This window comes from Leuresthes tenuis, unplaced genomic scaffold, assembly GCF_036924035.1.
Source record: "Leuresthes tenuis unplaced genomic scaffold, fLeuTen1.0.hap1 SCAF_10, whole genome shotgun sequence".
Taxonomy (NCBI): domain Eukaryota; kingdom Metazoa; phylum Chordata; class Actinopteri; order Atheriniformes; family Atherinopsidae; genus Leuresthes; species Leuresthes tenuis.
Window position 1 is genome coordinate 28,631,622 of NW_027325364.1, and position 15,391 is coordinate 28,647,012.

At 42.2% G+C, this 15,391-nt stretch overlaps 2 protein-coding genes across 2 annotated transcripts in view; both read right to left on the reverse strand.

Annotated features, from left to right (window-relative positions):
* pou3f2b (POU class 3 homeobox 2b) overlaps nucleotides 1-1,111 on the reverse strand; it is a 4,003-nt gene extending 2,892 nt beyond the window's left edge. Inside the window, exon 1 of the mRNA XM_072394832.1 lies at nucleotides 1-1,111. This exon is cut by the window's left edge and continues 2,892 nt beyond it. Coding sequence (XP_072250933.1) covers nucleotides 1-1,098 — 1,098 coding nt within the window. The 5' untranslated portion in view covers nucleotides 1,099-1,111.
* Nucleotides 1,112-6,898: 5,787 nt separating this feature from the next.
* Nucleotides 6,899-15,391, reverse strand: part of LOC140316986 (furin-like protease kpc-1) — a 154,662-nt gene continuing 146,169 nt past the window's right edge. The window contains exons 19-21 of the mRNA XM_072395066.1: nucleotides 11,741-11,910; nucleotides 8,612-8,686; nucleotides 6,899-8,132 (exon numbers count right to left, since the gene is read on the reverse strand). Of these exons, the coding sequence (XP_072251167.1) occupies nucleotides 7,899-8,132; nucleotides 8,612-8,686; nucleotides 11,741-11,910 (479 nt within the window). The 3' untranslated portion in view covers nucleotides 6,899-7,898. The remainder of the gene's footprint in view (nucleotides 8,133-8,611; nucleotides 8,687-11,740; nucleotides 11,911-15,391) is intronic.

The following is a 15,391-nucleotide window of genomic DNA, read 5'->3' on the forward strand; positions in this document are numbered from 1 at the left end:
AAAATGGCTCTCCAAAGCTCCTTTTACGCTTACCTCGATTGAAGTCCGTTTTTTTCTTTTCCTCCCCTGCGCCGCGATTTTGTCCAGACTGGTCGGGCTGCCCGAGGTGGAGTCCGCCTCCTCCAGCCACTTGTTCAACAGAGGCTTCAGCTTGCACATGTTTTTGAAGCTGAGCTGCAGGGCCTCAAACCTGCATATGGTGGTTTGGGAAAACACATTTCCGTACAGGGTCCCCAGGGCGAGTCCCACGTCCGCCTGCGTGAAGCCCAGTTTGATCCTCCGTTGTTTGAACTGTTTGGCGAACTGCTCCAGGTCGTCCGAGGTCGGCGTATCCTCGTCCGAGTGGTCGTGGTGACTCTGCGGCCGGTGCTGGTGCTGATGCTGGGACGGTGGGTGGCCGTGTTCGCTGAGGTGCGGGCTGTGGTGGTCCTCATGACTGTCTCTAAGGTTGTGGTGGTGCATCCCCTGCCCGCTGCCTGGGATCAGCCCGTTGACGCTGAAACCCGGCTGGGAGTAAATAAGGCTTTGGCCGTTAGTCGTCGCCATGGTCGGTATGTGCGCCGCCGTGGTGGTTCTCCACGCCCGACCGTCGTGGTGGCTCGCGTGCGTTTGGTGCACCAGGTGGGGCGGCCGTGATTGGTGCTGCAGGTTGTTGCTGGAACTGTGCATGTCATCCCGGGTGCCCTGCACCGCGGGTTTGATGTCCTGCTCTGCGCCGAGTGGGCTGGAGGACCACGGGGCTCCCTCTCCGTGGGACAGCGCCGTGATCCACTGGTGTGCGTGGCTGAGCGTGTGGCTGTTGCTCTGCAGCGGGTACTCGCTCTGCAACAGGCTCTGCGCGTCCCGGTACGCCGTGGCTTGCTGCATGCTGCCGGGCTCCGAGTGCACGATGGATGCGCTTGAGGTGAGGATGCTGTAGTGGTTAGACGCTGCGGTCGCCATGACTCTCGGAGCCGGACTGGTAGCTCTTATTAAAGGAACCTCGCATTTGACAGATCCTCTCCTGCCCATAGGCGGCTCCCAGGCGCTCTGCCAAGTGGACGCCGAGGCGCACCTGGACTCAGCCCCTCCTACGTCTCTCATTGGCTCTCGAAACATGATGGACGTGGTTACCAAGGGCAACGCTTTATTGATTGGCTGCGTGAAAGCCTCAACAAACACTACCCTCTTTGCTGGAGAGGTGCGAGTTGAGGCGGATAGCCGGAGTGCAGCATGGGGAGACGGAGCACCGGGATCAGCAGTACAACTGTAAGATACAGCTGATTTATTTGTTAATCATGTTTTATCAGACTCAGACTGTTAGGTGTTTTAGTTCCAGCTGAGGATTCTCTGAACTGGACAGAATAAAACTGTGCTGTGACGGATATAAATTAAGGTTGCCCAGCTAGATCTGAAAATTTGACATTAACTGCAAATGTGCACACACACGTTCATTCTATCAAATGTGGATTGTGGAAATGTGCGTGCATTAACCCGAATGGGTCCGAACTATTCAACAAATAGAGCTGGATTGCAGATTAAAAACATGTTGTGGCATATTCATGTAATCTGCATGTGCATGACACTAATTGTTTTTGGTTTCTGTTTTGTTTGTGCAGTGTTATCCGTTTTTAGTGTGTGGTAGAAAAAAATGACACGTATGTACGTGTTTGGTATTGTCTCTTATTAAGTATCATTATGCATCAACCCTTACTAACAAATTTATATCAGCTAAACAATATTTATCAAATCAATTTTATTCAAAAGAGTGCTAAAGCTTACATGATAATGTTTGGATTTTAGGATTAAAATAGCTGGTGAAGAACAAAGCTCAAACACCTTTTACTCAAATGAGTTTATTCGAAAAATAATCTAACTAAATGTTATATTAGATAAAAGTGAAAGCTTCGTGCCAACTGATCTTTATTTATAACCTTTAGTTTTATTTGACACTGCTGTGCTATTGATGTGTATGAGGATCTTAAAAAAGCACTATGTTTCATCTGCACATTGGCTCTAATGTATTTTTCTCATCCGGATGCTTGGAAATGTAGTTGATTTGTTAACAACCTGTAAACAGATCAACTTTTGTTTCCAAATAGGCTATGAAGTAAACTCCTACACAGAGAATGAAGGGACCCCAGATTAAGGTTTAGGTTCCAGATGCAGTGTGGATAATTTACAAAATGATTTAAGGAATAGATAAATAGAAATAAAAAGCGCATAAACATAATTTTAAGGAATTTTGCGACTAAAACGTTTGCAGCATTTAGAATTTTTAGTTCACCGCAATCGTTTCAGAAATTCTTTTCAGGTTTTCGAGAGAGCTTTTAAAGAGGTAATAGTGTGTGAAAAGCTTCTCTGGGTGCTCAACGTGGACCAAAGAGAAGATAGTCAGAACTCAACAGAGGGATTAAGTCCAAATTCAGGCCTCCAGTCCAGGGCAGGAAGGGCAAGTTTCCATCCCATCCCAGCTGTCGCCCCCCCCACCCCCAGTGTCAGCTTCAGGGACCAGGACTTTGTCCAGAGAGGGGACATTCCTGGTCGACTGCTGCTGGTTGCCATAGGGAGAGATAAATGAAACAACAGCAGCCGCGTCACTGCTGCTGCACCCCCTTTCCTGGACTATCTAAAGGCCCTATTTAGAGAGGGTCTCTGCTGTGGGGACAAAGCCTTCACAGGGATAAAGGAGGGAGGAGTAAAGAGTGCAGGGCCCTGAGAGGAAGAAAGAGCTAGAAGAACTGAAAAAGATAAGAGAGATTATGTCTGTTCTCGAAGCTGCTCCTCCTGTGAGATAAATCAAACTATGTGGAGGAAAAAAAACTTCAGTATCTTGTTGGCAGAAGCATATTTCAACTTTCTAACTTTTGTTTTCATCCTGAAAATTTTGAGATATTTATACTTCCACTGTAGGTATGTAATTTTAAAAGGAGTCTCGTTTAGTCTGGCCTGCAAAAATTCAACACTTTCCTCCTCCAGATTTAAAGTATTGAATAGTGGCAACAAATTAAACCTATAAATCAGCAAATACAGTTCTTCAATATCCACAATTTACAACTTCCTCACTATGCAAATGACAGAAACTGTAATTAAACATTTTATTTAATAATGTAGACCTGCAGTGAAATTAAATGGCAATAAAAAAAAAATCCATCATCAAAGAAACACTCCCAAAAAAAATATTCAAACTGTTCGGTGAAAACAAAAGTCTGTGTATAAAATATTCACACTCACAAATTATTCTCAGCTATGTAAATTTATTCAAAAAGTTCACACAGGGACACATGTCAAGTGTGGAGACTGAGGTATGTGAACAATGCCGAGGCATGTAACAAAGGACAGGCGCTAATTGCAAAATGTCTCTCCTCCATGACCCGGATTGGATTCTTAATTCATATGCCGATTTAAGTTGTGCCACAACTTTTTTTTTCTTTTCATTTTATTTTTTGCTTTGATGCTTCTTTAGTCGCCAAAATGGCAGTTCTTCATCTCAGATGTTACAAAAACTATATGAATGAAAATTAATCCCAACTATCTTTCTAATTTATTTCAGGCTAGAAATTGTATATCGTAGCCTGATTTTTGTAATAGTCATTCTTTTAAAGGCACAACGTGAAGCCAAAATGTTCACAAACTGTAAATATGTTATTGGAAATTGCTTTCACTTGTAATAAAATGAGCAAACCTTTTACTGGAAGTAAATACACATAAAATTTAATGTTTTCTGATGGTCGGTTTACGTCAGTGACATGTGCACTCAGTGATGTAAAGTGGGCAGTGAGGATCAGGAGAGAAACACACACAAAATGTTCATGTTCCATGTATAACTCAACCTCTTCAATAAAGTATTAGTGATTGGGCCTTTAATGGATCTCATTTCATAGGCTAATAATCCTTTATAGATGTGAATCCAGCTGCACTGACAGCTCATGGAGCCACTGGGATTTAAGTCATGCCATGAAAAGTTTCCAGGCACGGCTCAGTAATTCATTCTGGTAATATTGAACATTATTGTGGCGTAACATTGAAATCGGCCAAATCAAAAGAACATTGTGGTAATTAGGCTGTAATTCAAGGAATTACCACATCGCCACACAGGCTTAAATAGTCGTGTTGGGAGAAACGCAAAGCACATTATTTTAATGGTGTAATATGCAAACTATGGCTCGTTTCAATTACATGGCTTAACAATGCATAAATGATGCGAGCCTTGTTATTTGGACTGCAGGGTCCGCAGTTATTCAATCACTCGGAGGGGCCAATGATAGAGGCCATGCTGCCTCCTCACATAGACTAAAAGCCAGTGTTGAGCAGAAAGGGCTGCTGCCAAACTACATTTAAGGGAATAAAAATGAACAGTAGAGAATGTAAGCGTTAAATTAACAGTAGGATAATTATATGACCCATGTGCTGTAAAGATTCAATTTCTGACGTTCTAATTAGGCGACTGTCTCCCCATACATCAGCTTACATCCCTCTGCCAATTTCTCACCAGCAAGCATCCCGTGAGCGGAAATAATTAGATTTTATTAAGACACAGCACGAGTAATAGAGAACATCAAAGGAGGAGCTGGTTAAATATTATACGTTTTAAAATTTACAGATTATTTCACACTCTCAGTCCACTGAGTCCAGTTTAAAGATGATGGTCCAAATGTAAGGGAAAGAGGTTTTAATCAGTCTGTGAATGTAATCAAGCGTACTATAAAGGAGAGATACAGATACTTATCATTTCAAACTTTTTGATATGAATTGTAATGTTGACAGGCAGGCTATTAAAAACAGTGACCCTAAGCACTAGTGTATATAGGGATGTACAAAACCAGTTAGGAAGCCAGAGTAAAATGTTCTCCATAAACATGACACAGACTCCAGTGGACATTGTTGGAAAAACGTATTTTCAGTTGTGTAGAGGATATCTGGTGTACAGCAGCTCAACTATAAACCCAAAAATCACTGCCAATACAACCATCTTTTTTTAATGACAAGGCGAGGGTGTTGATATAAAAAGGCTTTTTGCATGGAAAATATTATTCAGATCAATCATTGTTATCTAAAGACAACTGGATTCATATTTGAGGAGCTGGAACATGTAAATGAGAAGAGATTTGCCTTAAAAATGACCTACAATTGTTTTACAATTGTTAAGTCTTTAATTCATACTAATATATCAGGGCTGTCTCTGAAGAAGCAAACATCTAATGAAGCACAACAACTGTAGTGCTGCAAAGATACAAATGCTTTGCATGTATCATTATATGCACAGCAGATGAGTGGAACTCATTTCAACTATACTCATAAACAAACACATTCAAGGGATTTTCTTTCTTCATCTTCCATCTAACACGTACTGTTTCACCGTGGGATGTCGACAGTAGCGTGCATCGTCTCTTGCACGTAATAAAAGTTTTTATTTCAGATTAGCTGTTAGATATCAATAATTCTCGCTGTGGCCTCTTTCAAGTCTTACATAATGAGAGGCGGCCGACCTGCGCCTTTCATCCTTCCTGTAATTGTTGTGCGCATCAAAGATGAGGAGATTGACAGGCTCCATGGGAGGATTAATACAGTGGCTGAGTGACGACATACTGAGCTCGTCGGTAGTGAGGGAGAAACAAGAGATGGAGAGGTGACTGAGATATGGGTTGGGGTGGTGAGAAGGAGGAGATTGAGAGAAAAGTAGGAGAGGACAAAAAGTGGGGAGAGAGTTAACGAGAGGGAGAGCATTAATTGTGTGCTTTGTGCCGGGGCTCTTTTGCTGAGTGTGGCTGTCGAGGTGCGGGCGCTAACCCCTCCAGCAGCCCGCCGTGATCTGAGCCAGCTCTCAGGCTGCTGTATTCCAATGCAATTAGGCCACTCAAAGGCCTGCTTAAAGCTGCACCCCCACTACACACACAGGCACACACACACTAACTCAAATAGCAACAGCCCCTGTGGGTCCCCTCCATTGTAGCAGGGAGGTGTATTCTGCCCCTCTTTGAGGCCCTGCATGAAGAGACCACCCTGGGGAGCAGAAAAAAAGCAAGGATTACCTTCCTTTCTGTCTCTCTCCCTCTGTCCTTCTGCCTCTTTATCTCTCTTTCTGGTTTACAGTTCACCTCTTCAGTCTATCAGCTTAGGCAAGTACACAGAACAACTCTGCTTAGCTTCTCCAAAGAGACACAACTTGGAGTTTTAGCAGGAGGAAACAGAAAAAGAGGAGCGATGAGGCACTTCTGTGATGGATGTCATTGTGGGACTGCCTAAGCAATATCAGTTCCCTTTTCCTCTTTCATTATTCATGCACTCATATATTTCAACAAGTGGCGTGGGGCATCTAGCTCACTTGCTCGTCCCCACTGGCATCAGCGCTGCAGCCTCAGACAGTCGGCCCGCTCTGTGTGCTGTATTAACAGAGAGCTCTTCATGATAGCAGAGCTCTCTTGGCAGAGTTTCGGTGTGTCATTCCCCAGAAAGCGTTTAAAGCAGATTACAAACCTGACGCTACACCTCCCCAATAAAAGAAGAGAGAAAGAAAAAAAAACTTGGCACATTAACATCTGCAATACTGCTCAATGGCATCAGCAGATTAACAAGGTAATCCACACAATGAGGTCTTTGATTCGTGTGGTTTGGCAGGCGGCAACACCAGGCATAATGCACACTGTTATTTCAGACCGTCCCAGCACGAGAAAACCTGGCAAAAGCCGTTTTCTTTTTTTGCCTTTCCATCAGATGAGCTTTTGAAGAATTTCATCTCGTGCATCTGGTGCTTTAGCCTGATTCCTTGTCAGAAAAATAACCTGCTGGCTGCTCCTGTGGCACATGTAAAGGGAGAAGGAGAGGAAACCGATGCTTTCTGTTGGCTGTTTAAACAGCAGGGCTTAGGAGCACACACCCCCCACCATTTTTCTGCATAAGGACGTGCACAAAGTATGTGTGTGTGTGTGAGAGAGAGAGAGAGAGAGAGAGAGAGAGAGAGATCTCACAGTCCCATCGCTCATGTGCGGCTCGATTAGCCCCACGTGCCTCGTTCGTCAGACGTGGAGGCAGAGCAGATGGCAGGAGACGCACCGTGTTACCATGCTGCAGCACTATGTAACGCTGCTCTAATTGAAACATCAATACTGTCCTGTCAATACACTACTGCTACTTTACAAAACACCATGCCCAGCAAACCTGCACCTGACTGGAAAAATAAAGAACAAAACTGCTATCTCTAATATTTCTGTTTTGTAATGAGATGCCCTGATCAGAACATTTCTGACCGATTCCACACTAACTTTCTCTGTAACTCTGTGTCTTTAATATCCTAATAGTAACACGTCACTTGCCCTCTGATTGCATACTGTGTTGTGGCCAAGGAAGCATGCATTAAAAAGGAAGAGAATTTCCTCCATAGCATCTCCGCTGTGGTGTATTTTTAATGAATGGATAAAACGTTGAGGGAGCTCACATGGCTGTGATCAGTAATTTGACGTTATCGAAAATTCTGTGGAGAACAGAAAGAAATTAGGCAGCTAAGAATTAATTTGTTATTTGTCCAACTCAATGAGGAGTGACGCAGCCCCCTTAATGAATGGATAATCTATTTCTTATTGCACTGAGCTGAATTCACCCTTCACTGAAGTGGAAAAAGACTAACATGTCGTTCACTAACCTTTGCAACTTCCAGAGGTAAGTGAGGAGGGGAGATGAGCGCTGAGACGTCTTCCTGAAACTATGTTTTTGGGGAAGGATTTGTGTGTTTGTGTGGGGTTCTGTAGGTGGAGGAGGCATTGAGTTTTAAAGTGGAGTTAAGAATCCACAATAAAATAAATCTCTGCTGACATGGAGGCCACACAATTGAAATACAGTACACAAATTGATTTGTGATCAATTGGCTTGCTTCTCCGTGTAAAACAAGAGTCTTTATTTAACCATGGTTCATGATTGTGTCTTCAGCTCCCTGCTCGCTGGTCACCCCCCTCTCCCGCCTCTCTGCTCACAGTCCCTTCATCTTTTGGATATGGAGAGTCTGAAAGTTGAGCCTTCGTCATGGAAAAATCCTTGACAAAACGCGATGGTAAGGACCTGGTCTCTCCACCCCCCTCATTCCTTCCGGGCTTGGCTTCAAGAAGTACCTTCCTCACAGCCGGTCTTGCTCCTAGGGAAGTCCTCTGTACAACATCTGTCTGATGTAACAGCGGGATACAGTATTGATTATTATGAGGGCATGTCATAAAGAAAGAGCATACAGGAACAAAAGGGGATCCAAATAATATCTAATTTCACTATTTTCTAATTTTTTTTCAAAAGAGCTTATCATAATTCTACAAAGCCCAACGTGACATCTTTCAATAAAGCCAACAGTCCAAAGCATGAAGATACGAGCACCTCTGAAAAAATGTGACAGCTTGAAAGCCTCAACTACAGTATGGTGGACGTCTTTTAAGGATGTTTTTTTAAAATGAAAAGATTAGCAAAATAGCTGCCAACTCCAATAATTGTTCCAGCTGTAAAAACAACCATATATCCAAACAGAAAAACATGCAATTTGTTGGCCAAGTGGGCTCACAGCCATGTGTGCTTTGCATGAAAACACACATTTATCCAATTCAAATAATTTCCCCTGCATGCCTTACAAAATGGAATAGTACCGAAACTCACTTACCTTGAAAGATATTTTAGATGTCAGGGGCACAATGAGACTGAAGTTAGCCATTCTGCCTCCAGGGGTTTCCAACATCTGGGTAAAGGAGGGAAAGTTTAGCATTAAAGACGAATGAAAAACAGGATTTGCAAAAGTGAAGAAATGTAGATCCAATGTAGGATTATGTCACTACAATAACTGACTTGGAAAAGAGTTTGCTTTGCACTTTTGCACTCATGGTAGTAAAGTAAGCAGCAAAAGTTCAGATACCAAGCTGCAAAAACACTGATGTTAGACCTTCTCTGCCTGATAAAAGCAGGTGGCTTTCAATGCCTCAAAGTCTCCACCCACAAGCCAGATGCCATCAAAGGGCTTATTTTTTTCAGGAGGCTTTGCCACAGCTCCAACAATAAAAAGTCAACTGATAATTGTGTAAAATCTCTGTAGTTGCAATTTATAATAATTTTAAAAAACATTGGTTTTAATAAGAGTCTTAGTGGTACATTTGTTGTTTTTAGGATTCCTTGAGGCTCTCCACCTGTTACATATCACACCATGACCACGTGCAGCAGGAGTGGTGACTCCTCTGACATAATTTTTCCCCTTCATATGGAAGTCATGGGCGAAAGCAAATGCTAAAAAAAACACACAAAGGGAAGGACACAAAGTCTTTAGAAAATCCCATTTCAACTCTGTTTCAAAAAAAAAAAAAAGAAGAAAGACAAAGACAAAGAGCTTAAATTGAAATCCGCCAAAAACTAGCTCTGTCCACGGGAGTGGCAGTCTGCAGCCACAATTTAATCTCGGCTCAAGTTTTTCATTGAGTGTTGACGTCTCAGAGTTGTGAGGAATCCCAAACCGGCAGCTTACAGCGGGGGTTTTAGTGATACAGTATTTACAAGGCACGAGGAAGTGGGAGCACTGCAACAGACGGCACCGAACACGGCGCTTTCAATTATTTCTCACAGCATTCATGAAAATAGAAGCACAGCGGGGAGTACAGTACGAACGACAAAACTATAAAAAGAAACATAGTCAAAAGAGAACTCACATGCTAAAATAAACAATGTTGTATGCTGTTGCTGGTGAACAGCTCAGAATAATGCATGTCTCAGAAAACTGAGAGATAGAACTGTTGTGGTGGAGTGGAGACGGGGTGAGCAGTGTTGGAGAAAAATGGGTGCATAAATAATTAGAGGGAGGCTGAAGTTTAGAGTTGATTACATCTTATGAATCTGTTTTGAGAGTGAAAATGCTCTGATAACCTCGACAGGGGTGCCTCATGCAAAAAACACTCGTACGATTAAATTCATACTTAATATGCAAGTCAGAAGGGTTTGCATGCACTTTTGGCGGCAAATGCTGATGACGTCGAACATGTTCGCCATTTAAGTTTAGCATGTTAGCATGCATTTTTTTGCTAATTAGCACTAAACAAAAAAATTTAGTTCTGATAGTTCTGTTTTACATTCAGTCTGTATTTGGTCAAGAACCAAAATACTGAGCAAATATTAGAATTGATGGTTCTAGAAAATGAGTAGTTACAGTTGCTATTAATGCATTATGCCTAAACAGCTTGTATTTAAATGTAACATATATGTAACATAAGTGTTGTTGCTATATAGATGTGGGGCATGTTGGTGTGTAGGTGGCCGACTACCTAAACTTTCAGGTAGGTGGCAGATGTCTGTGTGAATGGCAAGATGCAGGTTTTCACAGTAGAGCATTGCACAATTACAATATGGACAATGTTACTTACTTCACCTGACCATTGTAAGAATGTCATGGCTGATTGGTTTATATTCAAGCACAGGAATACACTACACTAGATCTCTGTGCTCTCTAACTCATCAACTGAAACTGGTGACAAGCAGCGTTTCCTGGAGCTGATCTCTCTTTCCTCTTATAGATGAGAAGCTGTCGGTGAGAGGAAGAGGCTCACAGAGATTGTTTCCCAGCCCTTCCATCGTCTCCGTGGGATGACCCTTCCCATCTATCCACCAACCACCAACCCCCCACCTCTCCACCTAATGGATCAAACAAAGGACATCATTTGTAGGCCAAGTCTTTTTCTGAGTGTGTCCCTCCTTGGCTCTGCATACCAATCCAATACAGCCCAAGGAAAAAAAGCCCTGCTGTGGAACGTGTGTGTGTATGTGTGTGTCTAGACGCGCGGGGGGGGGGGGTGGGGGGGTGGGGGGGTGTTAGGAAGCTCTGTTTGCCTCTCCGCCAAGCATCGATTTATCCTTTTCTCCAATTTATTTCTCTTCCTTGCCTCCACAATCCAGTCAGATCTGCCTCTAGGGGAGGAACTTGGGGTAAAGATGTTGTTAGACCTCGTCGTTGCCTCCTAACACTCAAAACTCATCTACAGGCCCAGGGACCATGCACCCCTGCAAGGACATCTCAGCCAGGAACACACAAACATCTTCTTACCATCTAACAGCACATTCTGACAAAAGTGTAGTGTGTGGTCTTATAAAGCCGTATAACGCCAGGGATAGAAGGTTACAATGACTGTAAGAAGACGATGCTAAGTCTGAAAGAGAGTTGTATGTTTCTCAGTCGAAATACAGAGCTGAGAGATGATGAAGTAAAGCTCAAAATGTTTCTTAATTTCAAAGGAGTGTCATAACCTAGTCTAACCTTTGCAGTACCAACTGCTAGAGAACCCAGATTTATGTTTAATTGTTTCTCCTAATTAAACCTAGACTCAGTGCATGTGCAGATATGATCAGAATAACAGTATCTCAAGTCCAGATTCCACCGTCTGATCCCTATCTCTGCCAGTATGATTCTGACATTTTCAGATGTTATTACTCAGACTCAGGGATTTGTATCCTAAAGCCTCGAAAGTGACAACAGGGCTGAACAGAAATGCTGCATGTGCACAAATCCCACCATTACAGCCCTACATGTGCGCGCACACTCACAGATGTATGGCAGAGATCTGCGAGCCATTCTTCAGTGTCACAGTGAGCGACGCCTGGCACATCCTTACACCTGAAGTTGATCAATGCAGATATGTCCAGGGGGAAATTGAAATCCATAGGAAATTAGACGGTGCCAATGATTTATTGGGATAGTAAATCACAGTGCGTGTATGATGTGTGATATGTGTGTGTTCCGGCTCTGTGTACAGTACTCTACCTTGTGTCCGGCTAGGACGGTGATGTCAGCAGCCTGCACTTTCCTGTCTCTTTCCATTTGGAAGACCCACTGAAGCAGATCCAAAGGGGGGGAACGGTCCCTTTGGTATAACCCACCGTGAGGTACTGGGTGAAATGACCCCATAGACACAATGCTCTGCAGGGGGCCCTCTGAAGAAGGGGAAGAAAAAATGGAATGCTATTAGAACACTGTATGACGCTTATGCCTCACTAGCTATATTCCTATCTAAAGATTAAAACACGTTTTTTACAGGTTTTAAATTCCTCTTGTACCATTCATTGAAACAGTTAGAAACTCATCGCTGATCATCAAAAAATACTTTTTTTCAAACAGATTATTTTCTTGATTCAAAATAATCCTTCATGCTCTTAAGTTTCTTAGGTAACACTACACCTTTGACTGAATTTGTACGTGTGGATCTGTGAATATACAGATTAGCCCCCCCGTTTACCTACAAACACTGTAAAACTACTCCAACCTGCACATAGGAAAGATGCAATATCTGAGTTATATAGTCCAAATCATGTCTTAATAAGAAGTAGAAAAACAAATTACACAGGGTTACCTATAAACCAAAGTGTCAGAGTTGTAACGTGATTTATCTAATGCTCTCTAAAATGTGTGAGACACAACAGTTACCAGAAACATGGTTAGATGAAACTAGTTTCTGATCGCCACTTCTGACAATTCCCACCGTGCAAGTTGATAAGATTGGCTTCCTAAGGTTTTATTTCTGAGACTGTCATTGTGATGGTACACTTGCAAGACAGAAATGCTCGGAGGTGTTGCCCGTTTATTTCACTAATGAGACAATAGCTCCTCCAGCGCGTAAAAAACTTATATGAAGACGAAAACAAGGTTCAAACCTTGAGCTTCCTTTTGTGGGCCATTTAAATGCAATCAAAAATGAAAGGGACCTTACTTAGCAAAATGCTTAAAGTAGACTGAAGTAAGAAACTCAATGATATCACCAGAAAAGAATAAGAAACAGAAAAAAAGTCTAGCAGACGACTTTTGCTGAAACTTTTGAATCATTATTTGCAGTTTTTAACATTTTATAGAATAGTGAAGGTTACAACCGGTAAGTTTTCCATTACTTTAAATCCTGTATTTGATGCCTTGCATATCTGTGGAAGTTGTGAACATTTATTCCTCACAGCATGAAAGTTCTGGGACTGAACCAAAAGATTAGCTGCCTGTGAATAGTTGACTGACTCTCTGAGTTAGCTTTTACGATTGACTGGCCTCCATCTTCTTCAACAGAACAATGCATGTATAGCTATTAGAGGAATGATTTTTTTCAGGAAAAGTGTAGTTCCATTCTGCAATCTCCTCTATATATGGTAGTTTTCAGGGTTAATGGTAGGAGTTTCCATTCAAGTGCAGGACTCAAATTACCAACCCAAGAAATACCTGTTTTACTCTTTATCTTTCTGCATTGTCCTCAATATTAATAAGCAGTAAGCAATTCATTAATGCCAACAAGAATTCTTCATCAAGATCAAATTAACTTGCACAGCATCCTCTGAAAAATGAACGTGCATCTTGTTTGTGTGCATATATCGTAAAAATATGGCAGCTGTCATTACGCCTTATGTTTTTTACCCTAACCACAAGTATATCTGTCTATCTGAAGAGAAACATGAAAATGTCCTCAAATGATATAGTATTCTCTCTCAGATTGTTGAATTTGATCCTTTTAAGGGTGAAACTATACAACACCAACATGAGAAACATATATTCGATATAGAAAGGTTGTGCGAGTCTCTTGAAAGAGATTGAATCCAGGTGTGAATGTTCAAATAAATCAAGGAGACTTTTCTTGGAAATTAAACAGAGATAGTGTTCAGAGTGGATCCCTCCACACACACACACACACACACATACACACACACACACACACACACACACACACACACACACACACACACACACACACACTCACTCCCACACCCCTTAACTTGCTGTTTTTTCTATTTCCAGGTACACTGCTTGTGTACTTCTATCTTGTTTTTGTCCTGCTTTAATTGCTTTTTTTTTTCTTGCAGAGAGGAAGAAAAGCCAACAACAAGGCAGTGAGGGCCACAGCTAATGGAGAGGCTGTAATTGTGAATGGAGGCATTCATCTGGAGACATCGTCCATGAATTGCGCCGCACAATACCCAGCGCCAGGCTGCTCAGATCTCCAACCAAACACACACACATATACACACTGAACCCTCAGATCACTGGTGCTCAGAGGAGGAACGTAATCACAACTCCGCAGAGAGAGAGAGAGAGAGAGAGAGAGAGAGAGAGAGACTCCGAGGAGGGGAAGAGAGGGGCTGGAGGGGAGGATGGGAAGATGAGGGAAGAAATTCTGCAAGAAGAGAGGAAGAGTGGAAGGGGGAGGAGAAGGAGGAAATGTAATGGTGAAATTGATGTTTCCTACCATTTGATTTGGGCCATGGAGCCCAGGAGGCAGATCAGATAGAGCTATATGTACACACACAAAATCACTCATAAAACAAGTACACACAAATTCGTATGTGCAGCACATGGATATTAATACATGCAAAAATGTTCCATGCCTGTTAAACACAGACACATACAAGTGCAAAAATTAAAAACTATAAATCCATCTGAGCAATATGCTTATAACTCATAAGTGCTCTGAGAGTCATTGCTTTCTTCTGCCTGCTGAAATAAGTCCCAAAGAGCCAAACAAATACCATTAAATCGAAACACACACACACATACAACTAAAAAAGACACAACAATGGTATAGAAAAAAAATCCCTCTCATCTTGGCGAGGCGAGATGAGGCACCTGTCAGCATGGTGCCTCCTGCTAGCACAGAGAAACATCAGGAAACAACAACTCAATTAAACACACCATCCCTGTTCAATTACTGCCACATAATCACAGCAATTTACCTTCACTTGCTGCACAGCCACCAAACAAACAAACCGAACATGCAAGGGGGCAAGAACACTCAGAGAGGTGGAAAAAGGCTCACGAACACACACAAGGTCGCAAAGACAAGCAGGCTGGAGCTGTGGCTTCGTCATACTCATCTTGACAGTAAACCAGCATTATAACTATAACAGTTTTTGATTAGAAAATACACTGTATATAAGTACACATTCTGCATAAATAAAAGAGCTTAATACCAAATCTTCTAATGATTTGTAAATTAAATGGAATTCGATGGACATCTGGCATCTTGTTGATGAGCAGGCAGATCAGAGACCTCAAAATCATCAGCCAGCTGTTACATCACTGGTTGAGTTCAGGAAAAGAGTACAACTGTTCTCCTGCATCGGTAATCATTGTATTCTTGCCCCACTCCTGAAAGTCTAAGAATGGCATAAATATTTATAATTGTACCCTGCCCCAAATGAGTTTGATTTAGCCTCAATTAAGCGACACACTTTAGGATGTCAGTTTACATACTGAGCCAAGATAAATGCAGACTACAACAATCGGCAGCGAATAAATCCTGTTTTCATGAAGGTTATGATGTTCAGTTTTTGTTGATGTCTTGAGCTGACTTCACAGTCATTCTAGAAGCTGTAGTTTGTACTGCATTATTGTAAATGTGTTACATTAGACTGCAATGGCGTAGGCTATGAGTGCTAAATAAATTGG